The 18,477-nt window shown below is 45.9% G+C and overlaps 1 protein-coding gene across 1 annotated transcript; it reads left to right on the top strand.

The window, feature by feature from the left end:
- The first annotated feature begins 318 nt into the window (after positions 1-318).
- Positions 319-2,766, top strand: LOC148216968 (cytochrome P450 2K1-like). Its single transcript, XM_088133902.1, has 3 exons — positions 319-481; positions 876-1,017; positions 2,329-2,766. Exons 1-3 carry the CDS (start codon positions 365-367, stop codon positions 2,511-2,513), a joined length of 444 nt encoding a protein of 147 aa, XP_087990028.1. The 5' UTR covers positions 319-364; the 3' UTR covers positions 2,514-2,766.
- Positions 2,767-18,477: the final 15,711 nt, after the last annotated feature.

The following is an 18,477-nucleotide window of genomic DNA, read 5'->3' as shown; positions in this document are numbered from 1 at the left end:
ACTACTACACAACTCTAAATGTGCTAAATAGGACTCTTGACTAAGACTTGCATTTGGTTTCTCATACTCATTTTTCCCACTGCTTGTTTGGGAATCAACAGGATGTAAGCAGGCGGAGATCATTCAATAGTATTTTGAAAATGAGCACTCCCTCTCCCAATAACTGTGTGGAAGTTTAGTCCGATGGTTTTGGGTCTTAGTGAATTAGAAATATTGACTATCCATAGCTCCCGTAATCATGTGTTTTTGCTTATTATTCTTGTTTCTTAATACATAATATTGTTTTGCTCCCCCAGGGAAGGTCCAAGAAGAAATTGCAAAAGTGACTGGAGCTCTCCAGCCAAGAACAGAACACCGAGCAGAAATGCCTTACACCGATGCAGTAATTCATGAAGTTCAACGGTTTGCTGATATTATTCCAACCAATTTGCCACATGCAACCAGCATGGACATCACTTTCAAAGGCTTCTTCATTCCCAAGGTGATCAATCTGAAATCACTGCATTATACAATATCTAGTCTTTCTCGTACTATATACTGTATAAGGTAGAATTTTTCAGTATAGTCAAATGCAGTTTGAGAGCTGCTGAGCATTGATCCAGCTGATAATCTATTAATTTGCCTCATGTTTCAATGTTTTCAACCTGTCCATTTCTCCATGCCCAGTATTTATATCAAGAGATATATTTGCAAGATCATTTTAAAATGTAGTGGCATTTTGCGGGGGGTGGGGGTGGGAATGGAATGTTTCTCCAGGCTCGGTATTAACTTCTCAACTAAACTTTCAAAAAATCACTATAATAATGCATATAGCAATATGTTAAATGGACATACAGCACTCCATTTCAAATCATATTTTCCTTTTCAATTTTTAGGGCATGCAGATTATTCCACTGCTGTCATCAGTGCTCCATGATGAATCTCAGTGGGAGAAACCTCATGAATTCTATCCTGAGCATTTTCTTGATTCTGAGGGAAAATTTCTGAAAAAAGATGCATTCCTGCCCTTCTCTGCAGGTAAGATTCCCTAATGTGTGAGCGTGTATCCAAGAATAGGCAACCCTTAACACCTTGTTTGAAAAGAAAACAGTTGACAAAAGCTCAATGACATAGACGTTAATTTCACAGAGTTTAACCTAATGGACAACATTTGTGGCCAGACATTACCCCTCATTGACTGACTAGTCTGTTGTTTCCAAACTATCTGTAGAACCATCACTCTGTGCATCAGTTCCTGTTCTTCCTACTACATTGGTCGCAGCACCTCTGTATTTTGGCAATCCAGGATGAATCTTCCCTTTAAGCCTTCCTGGCTGACTCTGGCCTTGAGAGAGCTGCAGGCTTTGGGGATTCTTAGCTTGACCCTGTAAGTAAATAGGATTCTTCTTAGGTCATAGCAGTGTAGCAGAGCATAAAACACAATAAAGCAGAGCAAAATAAGATAATAAAAAGAGTATTAGACATAAGGAAATGGAGTCAAGACAAAGCCAGGGCTACAATTAAAAAGCGAAAAATTTATTTCTAAGTGCAAATGACAAGAAGGCAAAAGTAGGACCCTGATTCCTAATGCTTTGAAACGTACCTGAAAGAATCCAATCCAGTCATTGAGTTCACCTACTATCAGTAGTCTGGCCCTGATTTCATTGTAACTGGGCAGTAGAGGACATAGTGAGTAATGTCCTCCCCTTGACTGACAACGCAGGGACAGAGACGCTGTTCAGCTTACCAAATCTCCCATCAAGCTATTCCAAAGGCCTGGTCTGCAGCCAACGGGATGTAAAAGGCTTTTCCAGTGGGGCACTGGTAATATTAATTGGATTCTGGGGGAGGCTTCAGAGGTTTTATACTAATGCTTCCAGGATGAAATTAGAGATGACTATACTGCATTAGAATCTTTATTAGCATCCTTTCCAAGAAGCCTATCTCTAATGTTTTCTCTGTTCCAAGAACTAAGTTCCCCCCAAAAGGCAGAGTAGTAGATCAGCAAAAGGGCTGCCCTGGGGAGGCCTAAAATCATCCCAATGAATTCTTTTGGACTATGTCCAGTTGAGTAATAACCCAGTGATAGGCATTACTCTATTTGTTGGGTGTTAATTTTCCACCTTGTTTGACATTATTGTCGCATTCAGAACATCTGCTGCCATCTAGTAGTCAGAAAAAAAATCCATCTCCATTCCATTAATGCGTTTTAACTTCTTTCCGTATCGATGACCTGTCCTTGCTTTTCTGCCTGCTGATCGCTCATGGCCATAGGACATTGGACAGCCATGTGAAATAGTTTGAGAAACCAAGAAACAGACTTTTTTTGCCACGTGTGATTTCTTCCAGGTCGGAGAGCATGCGCTGGTGAGAACCTTGCCAAAACGGAGCTCTTCCTCTTCTTTACCAGCCTCCTGCAGGGATTCACCTTCCAGCCACCCCCAGGGGCATCTAAAGATGATCTGGACCTGACCCCTGATCTTGGACTTACAACCCCTCCCATGCCGTACAAGACCTGTGCTGTGTTACGGTGATCCGACAGAAAAAAATGATGACAAGCTGTTTTTGCAGCCTTTGCAATGCCTCCATTTTGACAGTCAGGCAAAATCTGACCAGATACCAGATTCCAATGATCGATAGACCCACAAAATGTAGATTCTGATGGGGAAGAATAGTAGGGAAATCATGAAATGCAAAGTGCTTTGTATTGCTGTTACTGCATTTTTCTTTTGGGCCATTTGTTTCCTTTTTCTTTTATTAATTTTTTTTTCTCTGTTTCAACTTCTGTTTCATGTAGGATTTTTCTGTCTCTTTTCCCTTAATTAAAAAGAATAATTTTAATTCCTTTTTTTAAAAACAATATCATTTTTTCTGCAATAGTCCCAAGTGCAAATTCATGTATTTGCTGTCAGGTTCGGTCAGCACGAGGCTTCAGGGAAGCACGGGGTTGCAGGGAAGCTCGCAACCAGACCACGCGGAATCCACCGGCGGTAGCTAGCGGGGAAAAGAGGAACCGAAAGCGCCGCTAATTAACGAGCCACCTGCGGCCAGCTAAACAGGAAAACCGCAGCGGAAGCTTTTAATTATGAACTGATAACGGCGCGAGCAAGCAAGGAACGGGGCCGCAGGGCAGCGAAACAAGATCGCAACGCAGCACAGAACCCGCGGGTCTGCACGTAGCAGGGAGGGGCCAACCCAGCCGGAGGGGGACTGGCAATCAAGGACAATGGACTCTGACCGACCCTGCCATCATGAACGATCAGGGGGGACATTGGGGGGCCTAATAGCCCACAGCCGCAACGCGATCACGAGGCGGGAAAAAGCGCGGGAAGGGGGGAATATAACAAGTGATGCAATTGTACCAAGCCAGTCCTGGCTTTGCTTGTGACTACTACGTTACGCATGAGTAAACCTTCTTTGTGAACCACACGTGTCACGAGAGTTTCTCTGTCGAACGGGGCAAATCTCACATTTGCTTGTTATCCCTAGTTATCAATTGTATTCTTTCTTCAAAAAACAATAAAATACTAATATTCCTAGTAGTAGCAGTAGTAAGAATAATGATGGAAAAACATCCAGCTCTAGACTACAGTATATAATCAGGAAATTCTGATCAAACTATTAACTCAGGCAACAAATGAGATTCAGCAACACCAAGAACTTCCTTTTTCTTGGAAGGGAGCTGTAATTTCTTTGATACCTAACAAGAGGAACAGCTCAACTTGTCCAATGTTGTATTGGCCCATCACGTTACTTAACGTAGATGATAAACTCTTTACTGCAAAAAGACTAAATGTCCTCCTAAATAAATTGATACAACCTGATGAGATTTGCTTTGCTCATAAGAAGTACCAGAGGTATAATGATAGCTACATTTGAATACTACTGATTATTGATTTTTTTTCCACATGGCATCAAGGCCAGATGTTTTGTCAGAGCTATAGTTGTTTGCAGATGTGAATGGTTTTAATATATAAAATGGCATCAAAATGGATGGCTGGTGGTAGTGGTGTTAGAAGTTGGGAGCTGGTAGAGATGGGCAGTGGAGGACGGGGTCAGGGGAGTTGAGGTTGAGTGGTTGGATGGGAGGTGGGAAAGAGCAAGACTGCTCGGGTGTTGGGTGCTAAGCGCTGGGCAGAAGCACCAATGTGCTAGAGCTGGCCAGCTCATTGTTTGGCAGTGTGGCAGGGTGTGATGGGGCCTTGGACCTAGGGGAGTGAGGATAAGGGTTGGGGATGGTGGGTATTCTAAGGGGGAGAAGACACACAGTGACATCATGGTGACAACAGGTGTGGGAAGAGATGGTCAGACACAGCAGGTGGTCCACTCTCGGGGAAGGCTGCCCTGGGGTTTGTTATCACTGCTGCATTCCAGCCCCTTGTCCTTCACCCTGAGGCCATCAGAGCTTTCCTGGGACCAGGTGTTGCTTGCTGATACCTAATGCTCATTTGATGCGTAATAAGGCTGAGAATTACTGAGAACTGGCTGGGTGTGTATGTTTGGGTGGAGGGGGATCTGGTTTAAGGGTACATCAACTTTTGATATTCCCGGGAAGGATGTGTCTGTAACCACTGTCTTCCAAGAGACTCTGGATGATTCCAGGAGTGCTATTCCACAAACAACTCAACATAAGATCCTATCTGTGTATGCGGCCCATAGAAATCCGATGTGACTGCTACTTGCATACCAACTTTCCTGCTATGCAGCATCTTCAGTACCAGACCTATTTTATTCCAAGGTTTATCCTCCTGAGGAATCTCATCCTGTCTTTCTTTGATTCAGAAAAGAGGTGCCTCAGGAGTTCATGGCCATGTGGCAACCTTGGACCTTTTGATGGTCTCATAAAGGGGGTGTCCCACACTAGCTGACTCAGGGCAGCAACTATGTGATCTACAGTTCCAAAACATAGGCATTGGTCCTTTGTCATGGACAAACCTCTCCCCCTTAGTGTCGGAGATTTCTGTGGCCACCTCCCACCACCAGCAGGTGGGACCTATTAGTCATGGAATGGAATTATGAAGGCCAAGCTCTGGGAAATAAGCATTTCCTTAGCTCACCAGAACCGCGTGGGAGGACCAAAAGGATGAGACTGACACCTCCCTGAGGAATTCACACTGTTGTGGCTGGAGGACTTTGGGAACTGGGGTTATAGTCTGGGAAGATTCTTGCTAGAGGTTGTAGCTAATAAACATAGCTGGACTGAATTTGCATCCTCTCTTGGAGTTCCTTGGGCTAGGCCTGACATCAATCTTCCCATAGCTGCTTGTAGGTTATTAATTTGTGCATCCACTTGCTGCTGCCAGTAACTGTGGTGTCAAATTAGCTCCCTGGGGATCCGTTGCCATGATTCAAACTCCTTCCTCTTGAAGGTAGTATCAGTCCGGGAAGATTGATGTCAGGCCTAGCCCAAGGAACTCCAAGGGACCATGCAAATTCAGTCCAGCTACGTTTAGCTCTAGCAAGAATCTTCCTCTAGCAAGAATCTTCCCAGACTAAAACCCCAGTTCCCAAAGTCCTCCAGCCACAACAGGGTGAATTCTTCAGGGAGGTGTCAGTCTCATCCTTTTGGTCCTCTCACGCGGTTCCGGTGAGCTAAGAAAATGCTTATCTCCCTGAGCTTGGCCTTCATAATTCCATTCCATCACACTATTTGACTGGTCCTCCCTGGACACCTGATAGACCTGGGAGGACTTAGGGAAATTTATAAAGCTCTTGTTATGGACAGATCACTACCTCTTCATTGCTGAGATTTGGAGATTTCTTTTTTTATTTTTAATAATAGATTCATTAAAAAAAAATAATTGGCATTAGTCACTAGTGAAGAATGAGGAAATGACTCCCACCAGCAGCAGGTGGGATCTATTTGACTGGTTCTTCCCGGACACTTGATAGACCTTGGAGAACTTAGGGAAATTTCTGAACCTCTGGCACATGACTCAACAGAGACCTTAGTGACTAGTGGAGAATGAGCAAATGACATTAGCCTTGAATTGGATTGTGCTCATGTGGACTCTCTATACATGTGGATATAAGAGAACTCACTGATTTTTAGAGATGAAACCAACATTTCAGAGATGCCTAGATGGCCACTGAAGGAATATGAGGAGTGAGTCTGAACAAGCATAAGTAAGAGTGTGTATTAAGGATTACCTTGGGGTGGTAAGGGTGGTGAAACATATTTAATTATTTTAATTTAATTTAATTTAATTCATTTGATATAGGTGTTGCCTGGCACCAGAATTACTCCTGAATGGCTCACAATATAAATCGAATAAAGGAATAAACAGAAACAGAATAAACAGAATAAAATACAATATTAATAAGGAAAAGGAAAAAGCTAAATAAAGAGCAAATTAAAACAACAACACAAGGGGATCCAGCCACCTTTCCCCAAGGCCTGGGAGAGCAGCCAGGTCTTTAAGGCCCTCTAGAACACCACCAGGGTGGGGGCTTTCGAGTGGAGGAAAGTGGCAGACTGACACACCTCCAAAGGACAGGGATCACTCCAAGGCAGAAAACTGCAACCGGGAGCAAACCTTGATCAGCGGAGCTTCTCCGGACAAGGAGAACCCAAAGAGATCATACATGTGTGCTCTGGAAGGTAGCTCTTCATGAGGAAATCTGCAGGCACCTTGTGAGTAAAGCTCCAGGAGCCAAGGAAGAAAGAGCAAAGTCACAGGCCACAGCAGTGCCTGGAAAGGGCCGTAGGTATGATGGAATGGAATGAGAGGGGTGAAGGACACAAGCATCACCTCAGCCCACAGCATGAGCATGGGAAAGCAAAGAAGATGAGACTGGCACCACCCTAAGGAATTCGTAGTGTTTAGTTGCTGGCTTGGGGAATTTAGAGTTAGTCTGGTGAGATTCTGTCTAGCACATATGAGCTAATAAAGTAACTGAGCTGTCCCAGAACTGTCTTGTGGAGTTTCTTGGGCTTAACCTGACATCAATCTCACCGTACTCACTACTCCCGTTGAGAGGGAGGGATTTTGAAGTATGGCGACAGATCTCCAGAGGACTGGTTTGACACCACAGCTTTTGGTGGCAGCTTTGTTACAACATCAACAACAAGTCGATGCCCAGATAAATAATTTACAAGCAGCAATGGCCCAAATGGCCCAACAAATTGGACAGGCTGGGCAGAATGTTGCGACAGCCCCTAAGTTGTTGTTGCATTCTCCTGGAAGCATGCCTGAAAAATATGGAGGTGAGGTGGAACAGATGAGAACCTCCCTGGCACAGTGCGAGTTGTTCATGGACGGCAGACTGGCGGAGTTTCCTACGGACTGCACAAGGGTGTCTTTTGTACTGAGTTTATTAAAAGGAGCTGCTGCCAAGTGGGTGACCCCCCTCATAGAAGTGGGTGATCCAGTGCTCAACAATTATCAAAATTTCGTTGGTGCCTTTAGGGGGCATTTCGGGGACCCAATAAGGAGATTAACGGCCTGTCAAGACATTTGCAAGCTCAAGCAGAGCGGCAGACCGGTAAGGTGTATTTCAAGTCGTTGGTGGGGGATGTTGACTGGAATGATACAGCACTCCTGGACCAATTTTGGGAAGGGTTGGACCCTGAGCTTCGGTGTGAGCTGATAAAGCAAGGCATTCCAAATACGCTGGACGATCTATATCAGCTCTGTATAGTAATTGATGCCAGGCTGGAGGACTTAAAGCAATATTTGCCTTCCAATCATTTGGCTGCCTCACAGTCTCCTCCTGCAGTCCTCCCCCCCACTCATGTCGCAACAGCAGAATTGGCAGAGGGGGAGCCGATGCAAACAGGAGTTGCTAGAAGGGCAGTTTCGGGAGAGGAGATGCAAAGGAGGAGAGATTTGAACCTCTGTTTTTACTGCAGAGTCTCAGGGCATACAGTGAGAGCGTGTCCGGTTAGCGCTGTGCCAGAAGGGGCCAAACGCACGCAGCAGACATCCACCAAGTGTACAGGTTCAGTCCCAGTGCCACAGCAGGGAAACTTGCAGAGCCCTTCTCTTTATAGCTCACAGGAGAGGCCATCACGCAATTAAGGAGAACTCATTCTGGAGATGACAGGCAGGCGTTCATACCCGTCACAGTGACCTTGGATTCTGGCTCCAAAATTGAGTTGGAGGCTCTTATAGACTCAGGGGCTACCACAAGCTTCAGTGATATTCAGACTGTGCAGAAATGGCAGTTACCTATGGTGGATTTGAAGAAGCCCATGGAAGTAGAGACTATAGATGCCCAACCATTGCGGGCGGGTCCAGTAGTGCAGTCTACAGTCCCCCTGTAGTTGACTATCAATGATCATGCAGAACTCTTGCCCCTGTATGTTACGGCATCTTTGCAGGTGCCGGTGGTGTTAGGTACTTCATGGCTTAGACTGCATAACCCTAGCATAGACTGGACTGTGGGAACAATCTCATTTTCCTCTCCAGACTGTTGGCAGTACAAGGCACAGGAAGCCATCCTCTCCATTTCACAGGGAAGCATCCAGGCAGGGGGAGGGGGTCAGCCTGCCAAGTATGCTGACTTTGCCAATGTTTTTGGAGAGGAGGAGGCTACAGCTCTGCCTCCCCATAGAGACTGTGATTGCACAATTGATTTGAAGCCAGGGGCAAAGATCCCAGCCAAGCGGCAATATCCCATGTCTGCAAAAGAGTTAGCTATTCTCAAGGACTACCTGGATGTAAATTTAAGGAAAGGGTTTATCAGACCATCCAAGTCTCCAGCTTCTGCTCCCACGTTTTTTGTGCCAAAGAAACCAGACACACAGACCTTGGGGATTGCTTTGAGCGCAGGGACTCCTATGCACACAGTCCATGATCACAAGGAGCTAAATAAAGTGACCTTAAGGGATCATTATCCTCTGCCATTGATATCAGATCTCTTAGACCGGCTGCAGAAAGCCCGCATTTTTACAAAGCTAGATCTTAGAAATGTGTACAATTTCTCATTCGTGTTAAGGAGAGGCATCAGTACCTGACTGCTTTTGATACCAGTTATGGAAAATATGAACACACAGTGATGCCGTTTGGGCTTTCTAATTGTGGGGCAGTGTTTTCCAGATTTATGAATCAGATTTTTTCTGACATAATTGATTCCTATGTGGTGATTTACTGTATTTGGATGACGATATATTCCGAGGATGCTGAGTCGCATACGATGCATGTTAGAAATGTATTGCAGAGACTGAGAGAAAATAAGCTTTTTGCCAAACTGGAGAAGTGTGCATTTGACTTGCCTCAGTTGGATTATTTGGGGTTCAGAATTTGAACAGAAGGGCTGCAGATGGATCCAGCTAAAGTGCAGGCAGTGTTGTCTTGGCACCCACCCTGTAATGTGAAGGATGTTTTCTGGGCTTTGCTAATTTCTACAGAGAGTTCATCCCAAATTTTGCAGAGCAGGTTAAGCCCCTCGTGCAGCTCTTAAAGAAAGGGAAGAAGTTTGCTTGGGTGGAAAGAAAGCAGGCAGCTTTCCAGCAGTTAAAGCAGCTTTTTGCCTCCCAGCCTCTCCTCCTTCACCCCGACCCTTCCTGCCAGTTTGTCCTGCACACGGATGCTTCTGACGTGGCGATAGGGGCGGTCCTGTTGCAAGCTGAAGAGGGAAGTGGGGGCAGGTTGCTGCCGTGCGCCTTCTTCTCACACACAATCTCTCCCGCAGAGAGAAACTACAATATTTTCAACAAGGAGTTGCTGGCAATTAAAAGAGCCTTTCAGGAATGGAGGCAATGGCTGGAAGGGGCAAGCTTTCCTGTGCGGGTGTGCACAGACCATAAGAACTTGGAAGTGATGCAGAGCTCGCAATCTCTCACTCCTCGGCAAGTATGGTGGAGTCAGTTTTTTTCACATTTTGACTTTTATATTACATATCTTCCAGGATCACGTAACCTGTTGCCAGACGCGCTTTCACGGAAGCTGGAGTACGTTCCCGAGCAACCGCTGCCGCTGCGTGCCACGCAGCCTTGCAACTTTAAAGACTTGGGCAGCGCAGGGGAGGCGGTGGGAGCTATTCAGCAGGCTGAGGACTTACTGGTGAGGGTAAAGGCACAACAGTTGCAAGACTCTTTTGCAAGGCTCAGATGGATGGCCTCCAGGGTGCCCGGCAGGGCGCAGATTCCCCTTTTTCAATGGAAGGGGGGCAACTCCGGCACGGGGTAGGTTATATGTTCCTTTGTCTCTGCGGGAGGAGGTCTTGCAGCTTTGCCATGATAATGAGACAACAGGCCATGGGGGCATTTTTAAAACTCTGCACAGGATTCTGAGAGACTATTGGTGGCCAAAGATGGCTGCAAACATTAGAGATTATGTTGCATCTTGCCACGTTTGCAGGCGGGCTAAGCCTTTCCATGGGAGGCCCGCTGGGCTGTTGCAGCCTTTAGACACCTCTCCTAAGCCTTGGGATACAGTGTCAATGGACTTTATTACTGATTTGCCTCCAGGGAAAGGTTGTACATCTATTCTGGTCGTTGTGGACCTATTTACTAAAATGGCTTGTTTTATACCGTGCAAGGGGCTGCCTTCAGCTCAGGTCACAGCACAGCTCTTTTTGGATCACGTGTTCTGATTCAGAGGAATGGTTAATAGGGTAATAAGTGACAGAGGCAGTCAGTTCTCTTCTAAATTCTGGAGGGCTCTTTTTGGGCTGTTGAAGGTCCGCATCAACATGCCTTCTGCGCACCATCCGGCTACCAATGGAGAGGCGGAGAGGACCCACCAGGTGTTGCAGCAGTATGTGTGGTGCTACACCACATACAGCCAAGACAATTGGACTGCACTTCTTCCCTTGGCAGAGTTCTCCTGTAACAATTCGGTGCATTCATCGATTGGGATGTCCCCTTTTCAGGCATTGTACGAGGTAAGCCCACAAGTGTTGCCAGAAACTGTACCACAAGGAGGGGTGCCAGGTGCAGCACATTTTCTTAAAGAGCAGCAGCAGCAGCACAGATGCTTTTGAAGGACCAGTTGCCAAGGGCGAAGCAGGCGTACAAGAGATCTGCTGATGACCGTAGGCAGAAAGGTCCACAGATTTCAGTAGGGGACAAGGTGTGGTTATCTACCAAGCTCTAAATTCCACCAGGCCATCTAAGAAATGGATGACTGGTTCATCAGGCCTTTTAGGGTATTGCAGCAAGTCAACCAGGTGGCTTTCTGTTTGCAGCTGCCACCTTCAGTGAAGGTCCATCTGGTCTTTCACCACTCCTTGCTACTTAAGGAGGCTCCACCAAGTCCCTTGAGAATGCAGCTTTCCCCACCCCCTCCGGCTGTAGTCAAAGGAGAAGAAGAATACGAGGTGGAGGCGATTTTGGACTCTCGCAGGAGAGGAAAGGGACTTCAATATCTGGTTCATTGGAAGGGCTATCCTGAAGCGGAGCATTCTTGGGAGAATGCAAGGAATGTCCACGCCCCAGAGCTGGTCATTGACTTCCATAGATGTTTCCCCAGCAAGCCAAAGCCTCCCGGCACGCCAGCGGTTAATCAGCAGGCAGAGGGTGGTGACAGCTCACTAGAGGAAGATTTGGTGGGGGCTTTAGGGGAGGGGAGGGCTGAAGCAAGCAGCCTGCAACCCTCCACTTCCAGTTTGCATTTTGTAGGGGGGAGGGGGCTGATTTTACTAATGATGTAGCTGTTTTGCAGGATCCATTAGATGGATTGCGGAAGGAGCCAGGAGACACAGACAGACCATCATCACCTGCTCTTTCATCTCTGCCGCCACTGCCCAGTTCTCATGAGAACAGAGGGAGAGGATGAAGGTGGAGGAAGGGGTGATGTGATAGAATGGAATGAGAGGGGTCAAGGACAGAAGCATCTCCTCAGCCCACAGCATGAGCATGGGAAAGTGAAGAAGATGAGACTGGCACCACCCTAAGGAATTCCTAGTGTTTAGTTGCTGGCTTGGGGAGTTTAGAGTTAGTCTGGCGAGATTCTGTCTACAGGTGTGAGCTAATAAGTAACTGAGCTGTCCCAGAACTGTCTCGTGGGGTTTCTTGGGCTTAACCTGACACTAGGTTTGCCCAAACCCCACTTTCTAAAACACATTTGCATTATAACCATTTAAAATCTATATAGATCTTCAGAGCAGCAGAATAGTGAGATGGGCAGCTATATAAATTAAGCAAATAAATAAATAAAACTATACTTCTAGTTAGTGTTCCTACGACCTGGAGCATGAATAAAGGGAAAGAGAAAGGAAAAAAAAAATACAAGGATTTAAAAATAATCTACAACAAAAAGCTTGCTAAGAGTGTGGACTATGAAAATTTAAAATGGAAAAAGAGGTTAGCTGATTATGGACTTTGCTTATTTTAAAACATTTTTGAACTTATAAAACAAATTGGGGTTTCCAAGAGAAATTATTGTTGGATTTTTCTAAAATAGACAAGGGATCATCATTAAAGTTCATGGTGTCAGATTCAGCCTGGCACGGCCAGCGCCACTGTTCAGTTTCACCACCCCTAGTCAATTTCACCGCCTCAGGCAAGGCAGCCAAAGAAGGGAAACAGGGCAAATGCAAGTTAATTGCCGGCAGGTGGTGAGAATTAACTCAGGGCAGAAACGGATACCTTGTAGCGCAACCAGCTTCCCCAAATGCCCCAGGCAGTGCTAACTACAATACTTTGGAGACACAGCAATCCAGAGGCGATCGACAACCAATTAAAAAACCCCGGTTTTGTCCGCATGAGAAAAGCCCCATGATTACAACGCCAATGCAGACAAAAGGCAGCAGTCGCGAAGACAAAGAAACCTGGCTGAATCTGCCATTAAGGAGGGGGGGGAGCCAGGGGCAACTACAGGTTGGGGGGAACCCTATAAAATACTGTAAAGAACCGCACCAAGCCAATCCTGGCTTTCTCTGTAACCGTTACACATTAGGCCTGAGTAAACTAACTTTCGTCCGAGCCTGTGTCTCACAAGGTTTTTGTTCAGCGCCGAATTCAGCGATCCTTACACATGAACTGTAGAATGTGTTGAATGGGATTAAAGAGTTAAGGATATAGAGAAAGGAAAAGGAAACTAAGGCTGCTTTTTGGCTATCCCTTTTTTGGAAGAAGGAGAAGGAGAAAGGAAATGGCTACTATCAGGAAAGCAGCAAAAGAAGGGAGGAGAGGTATTTGCTAACACAGCAAATACCAGGAAAAGGGATTACACCAGGCGTGTTACAAAGGAAGTTTGTGGGATATTATAAAATCAGTGGCAACCGTAGTGACTAAATTTGTTAAGGAAGACTTAGCCTTCCTCACGACAGCAGTCATGAAGCTGTGAATCAAAGAAGACCCCCAGATCCAAAGCGGATGGTCATGGAGCACAGTCAGGAAAAAGGAAGGCTCTATAAAATATTATTAACATCTGTCCTAAAAGTTGGATTGTTGCACAGTTCAGATAAGGTTAAATTTGTTTGCAAAGGTTTCATAGATCCCGTGCATACATAGGCTAGTTCAGACCAAATTCCTGTGAAAGCAAGGCCAATTCTGAAGGTCTGATGATTCAGTAGAAAGAGTAGCCAGGCAGTGCCTCATTCTCAGCTTTGAAAGACAGGCTTGTATCACTTCAGTTTGCAGGGCTCATTGTAATTATTACTGAAAATTGCTTACTGCAAGGACATGGATTGGACTGGACCAATTTTAATATTATTACTATTTATGCTTACAATTATGTCCCTTTTGAAGAAGGGCAGTTCCTGGAATGACAGCTCCCCAAATCTTCCCCCGGGACCCAGGACCATACCCATTTTGGGAAATCTGCACCTGATGGATCTGAAGAGGCCTTTCAGAACAATGATCAAGGTAAGGCCTAATGATGAACAAACCAGAGTGTTCTTTGCTAAAATTTATTCCCATAGCATAAAATCTTGGTGACTTATTCTGGAAAGTGTCATGTGCTCTGTGTTGGTTTTCAATGTTTATGGAAGTATGTAAAAAGTGGGGATTTATTTTTAATAAATTTAATGTAAATGCATCCCACCTAAGATTCTCTTACAGTTCTATATGAAGGAGAGAGCGGTAACTTGATTTTCAGCTTCCTCTATGAAAATATACTTTAAGTTCTTCCTTAAGGTATTTATTTATTTATTTATCTTTTAAATTTATCACCCACCCATCTCCTCCCAATGGGGGAACTCTGGGCGACTCACACCGAACATTAAAAACATAAATATATATAAATACATAAAACATCAATTTAAAAACATTTTTTAAAAAAGGGAAAGGAGAGTCCAAGAAAATGAAAAATCTGAGGCTGAAGACAGGAGGCCTCTATGGGGCTAGCCATCCCCATGCTTGAGGTATTCCCTCCCCACCCCAGGCCAAGTGGCAGAACCAGGTCTTCAAAGCCCTATGGAAGGCCAGGAGTGAAGGGGCCAATCGCACCTCCATGGGCAGAATGTTCCAAAGAGGGGGGCTACCACAGAGAAAGCCCACCTTCTGGACCCCACTAATTGAAGTTCTTTTACTGAGGGGGTCCAAAGCATGCCCTCTCTGTGTGATCAGGTGGGATGGGTTGAAGTCATAGGGGAGAGGCGGTCCCTCAGGTAACCTGGTCCCATGCCATGTAGGGCTTTAAAGGTGATAACCAACACCTTAAATTGGACCCAGAAGCGAACTGGTACCCAATGCAGTTCGCAGAGCAGTGGCATTACATGGGCCCTCCTTGGGGCTTCAAAAATAGCCCGCGTGGCTGCATTCTGGACCAGCTGTAGCTTCTGGATACTCCTCAAGGGTAGCCCCATGTAGAGCGCATTGCAGTAGTCTATCTGGGAGATAACAAGGGCATGAGTGACGGTTCGAAGGGCATCCCAATCCAGGAAAGGGCATAACTGATGCACAACCCAAAATTGTGCAAAGGCCCTCCTTGCCACGGCTGCCACCTGCACTTCAAGCAGGAGCCGTGAGTCTAGGAGGACCCCCAGATTACACACTGGATCTATCTGGGGCAGTGCCACCCCATCCAGCACCAAAGATGACAAAGTCCCGGATACAGAAGAGCCATTAACCCACAGCCACTCTGTCTTACCAGAGTTCAGCCGAAGCCTGTTGTTCCCCATCCAGATCATTACAGCCTCCAAGCACCGCAAAAGGGTGACCACGGCATCACTTACTTCACCTGGGATGGAGATGTATAACTGCGTATCATCAGCATACTGATGATACCTCATCCCATGATGGCGGATGATCTCACCCAGTGGTTTCATGTAGATGTTGAAAAGGAGCGGAGAGAGAACCAAACCCTGCGGCACCCCACAAAAGAGGGGCCAAGGATGGGACCTCTCACTCCCTATCACCACCAATTGGGATCAGCTCTGGAGAAAGGAGGTGAACCAGCACAAGACCGTGCCGCCCACCCCCAATTCCCTGAGCAGTCCCAACAGGATACCGTGGTTGATGGTATCAAAAGCCACTGAGAGGTCAAGGAGAGCAAGAATGGACACACTTCCACCATCCCGCTCCCGCCAGAGATCATCCATAAGTGCGACCAATCCCATTTCCATTCCATAACCGGGCCTGAAACCTGACTGGAAGAGATCCAGATAATTTGTTTCCTCCAGAACCCTTTGGAGCTGTGATGCCACCACTTTCTCAACCACCTTCCCCAAAAAGGGGAGGTGGAAGACTGGACTGAATTCACATGATCACCTTCAAAACTCCTAGGGGCACAATTGGAACATCTCTATGTGATCCCTTCAACAACATGGCAGAGGCTCAGTTTCTCTTTTATCAAAAATTCCAGTATGTCCAGCACTAAAGGCTGCAAGGCATATTGGCAAAATGCTGGAATATTAAGTATTTCTCTTGTGCAGGCTTCATATTCACAAAATGTCCTGCACAGTTGACCTCTTTAGAAAACCACTTGTTCCCCTCTGCTGAATTCCAGATGTCAAAAGAATATGGTCCCATTTTCCACATCCAAATGGGAACCCAGCACATGGTGGTTAAAAGTTAAAAACCTACCACAGGTTACAGATATACAAAGACAGACAATGAATGGGTCTGTAACAATAATGGAACTTTTGGAAGCTATAAAAAAGATTAAGCCAGAAAAAGCACTTGGACAGGATGGAATACCAGGGTCTTATTATAAATGTTTTGAGGATGAAATTTTACAGCCTGTCCAGTAGGCGATGAATTTTATTTTAGAAGGAGATGGGACGCCACACTCATGGAAAGAAGCTAATATTGCTTTAATACCTAAAGAGGGGCAAGATTTAAATTTAACAAAAAATTATAGACTTCTATCATTACTGAATAGTGACTATAAGTTATTTACAACAATTTTGAAAATAATTTTACAAGATTTCATTCATGAAGACCAATGTGCATTTTTTTCTTACAGTTATTACAGATGTAAATGGGCGTTATTTAATTTTGTGAACTAAAATAGCCGAGACTGCAATAGCTATGGTTAATGTTTATGGACCAAATTTAGATTCTCCTATTACATTTTATCAATGTTTTCAATACTTGAATGAGTGTATTTATTATTAACTGATAATAGGAGGAGATTTCAACAAAATATTGAATCCTGAGCTTGATAGAAATACACTGGCATGGAAAAAACAAGCAAACAATCATTAGTGAGGGAAACAATTAAGACTTATATGGAAGAGTTGAATTTAGTAGACCCCTAGCATTTGATGTATCCAACTAAAAGAGAATATACATTTTATTCAAATGTACATCACAATTTTTTTAGGCTTGATTATTTTTCAATATCATCAACCTTATATCAACAAATTCAAGAATGTGACATCGATGTTTGTTATGTATCTGATCATAGTGCAATTACTCTGAAATGTCTGTTTCAGAAACTGGTTATAGTATCAAGAAATTGGTATCTTCATGTTTCCCTATTGAATAAGAAATAATTTGTACAACCAATGAGGGTAGAGACTTTACTATATTTTGATTTGAATTCAGAAACATCAAGTGCCCAAATTTTGAATGGGAAGCATATAAAGCATACATTGGAGGTAGGATTATTGTTTATGCATCGCACAAAAATAAGATTAAAAATACCAAAAGCAGGTAAAGGTCACACTTGGTGTGCTAACTACCATCAAATCTCATTGATCAATGTTGATACAAAGTTTCTAACAGCAGTGTTAGCAAATAGATTACAAGAAGTGATATCATTTGTTATTTAGAAAGATCAAGCTGTCAGGTTCGGGGCTTCGGGGAAGCTCGCAGCCAGACCACGCGAACTCCACCGGCGGCAGCTAGCGAGGGAAAGAGGAACTGAAAGCGCCGCTAATTAATGGGCCACCTGCACCCAGCCAAACAGGAAAACCGCAGCGGAAGTTTTAACTATACACAGATAACGGCGCGAGCCAACAATGAACGGGGCCGCAGGCAGCGAAACAAGATTGCTGCGCAACACAGAACCCTCGGGCTTGCACGTAACGGGGGGGGGACCAACCCAAGCCGGAGGGGGACTGCCAATCAAGGACAATGGACCCTGACCGAACCTGCCATCATGGACAATCAAGAGGGATTATTGGGGGGCCGATAATCCGCAGCGGTAACGCGATCGCGGGGCGGAAAAAGCGCGGGAAGGGGGGAATATAATGAGTGATGCAATTGTACCAAACCAGTCCTGGCTTTGCTTGTGACTGCTACATTACGCATGAGTAAACCTCTTTTGTGAACCACACGTGTCACGGGAGTTTCTCTGTTGAACGGGGCAAACCTTACATAAAGCCAGGAATCACCGTTAGCGCTACCCGGTGCAACCGAGGAGCGTTTCCCTTTCTAATACAGGCATGACCAGTGACGAGGAATCCGTGGGTCAGCTGGAGCATGAGGAACCCGGACTCGAGGAGGGACGGTCAGAGCCACCCGGGAGCGATGGGACAGCGGCCAGGCCGGGGACCCTCCAACGGAGCGGTGGTCAATGTGCGTGAACCAAGGGCCAGACAGCTCAGGCATCATGATGACCCGGGGTTCGGGGGCCCGGAACCACGAGCGGGACGAGAAGCTCGCCCGACTAGAGGAGAGGATCGAGCGGCGCCTAGACGCCGTGGAGGCGATGCTCCAGATCTTGCTACAGAGAGCGGGACCATCGGCGGTGAGCGATGGCACGAGCAACAGGGGTGGCAGCCCGGCACCCCAGCCGGCACCGCCCACGATGCCCCGGTCGGTGGATCGATGGGTGGCAGACGCCCTGAGACTTCGAGGCATCACCGGGAAGTTCTCAGGGGAACCTGAACAGCTGCCGCACTTCTTGATGCACGTCAGGGGTTTCATGCAGAGGGGTGGTCACCTATTCGCTAGGGACAAGGATAGAGTATCCTACGTGGCCGAGCTGTTAGACGGCCAAGCGGCTAGCTGGGTGATCGGACTATACGACGCCAACGCGGCGGAACTGCGGAGTTTCCCGGACTTCATGCAGGCGCTCCGGGACAGATTCAAGGACACATTGAGCACCAGGCGGGCTGAGGATGACATCCTGCAGTTCAGACAGCGGGGCAAGTCAGTATCGGAGTACGCCCTGGAGTTCCGGAGGTTGGTAGAGAAGCTCACGGACTGGCCAGAGT

This window comes from Python bivittatus, unplaced genomic scaffold (genome assembly GCF_059951505.1).
Source record: "Python bivittatus isolate LINGU-HERP-01145 unplaced genomic scaffold, Pbiv_v1 ctg000020_np1212, whole genome shotgun sequence".
NCBI classification, from domain to species: Eukaryota; Metazoa; Chordata; class Lepidosauria; order Squamata; family Pythonidae; genus Python; species Python bivittatus.
This window is presented reverse-complemented; position numbering and strand designations above follow the sequence as displayed.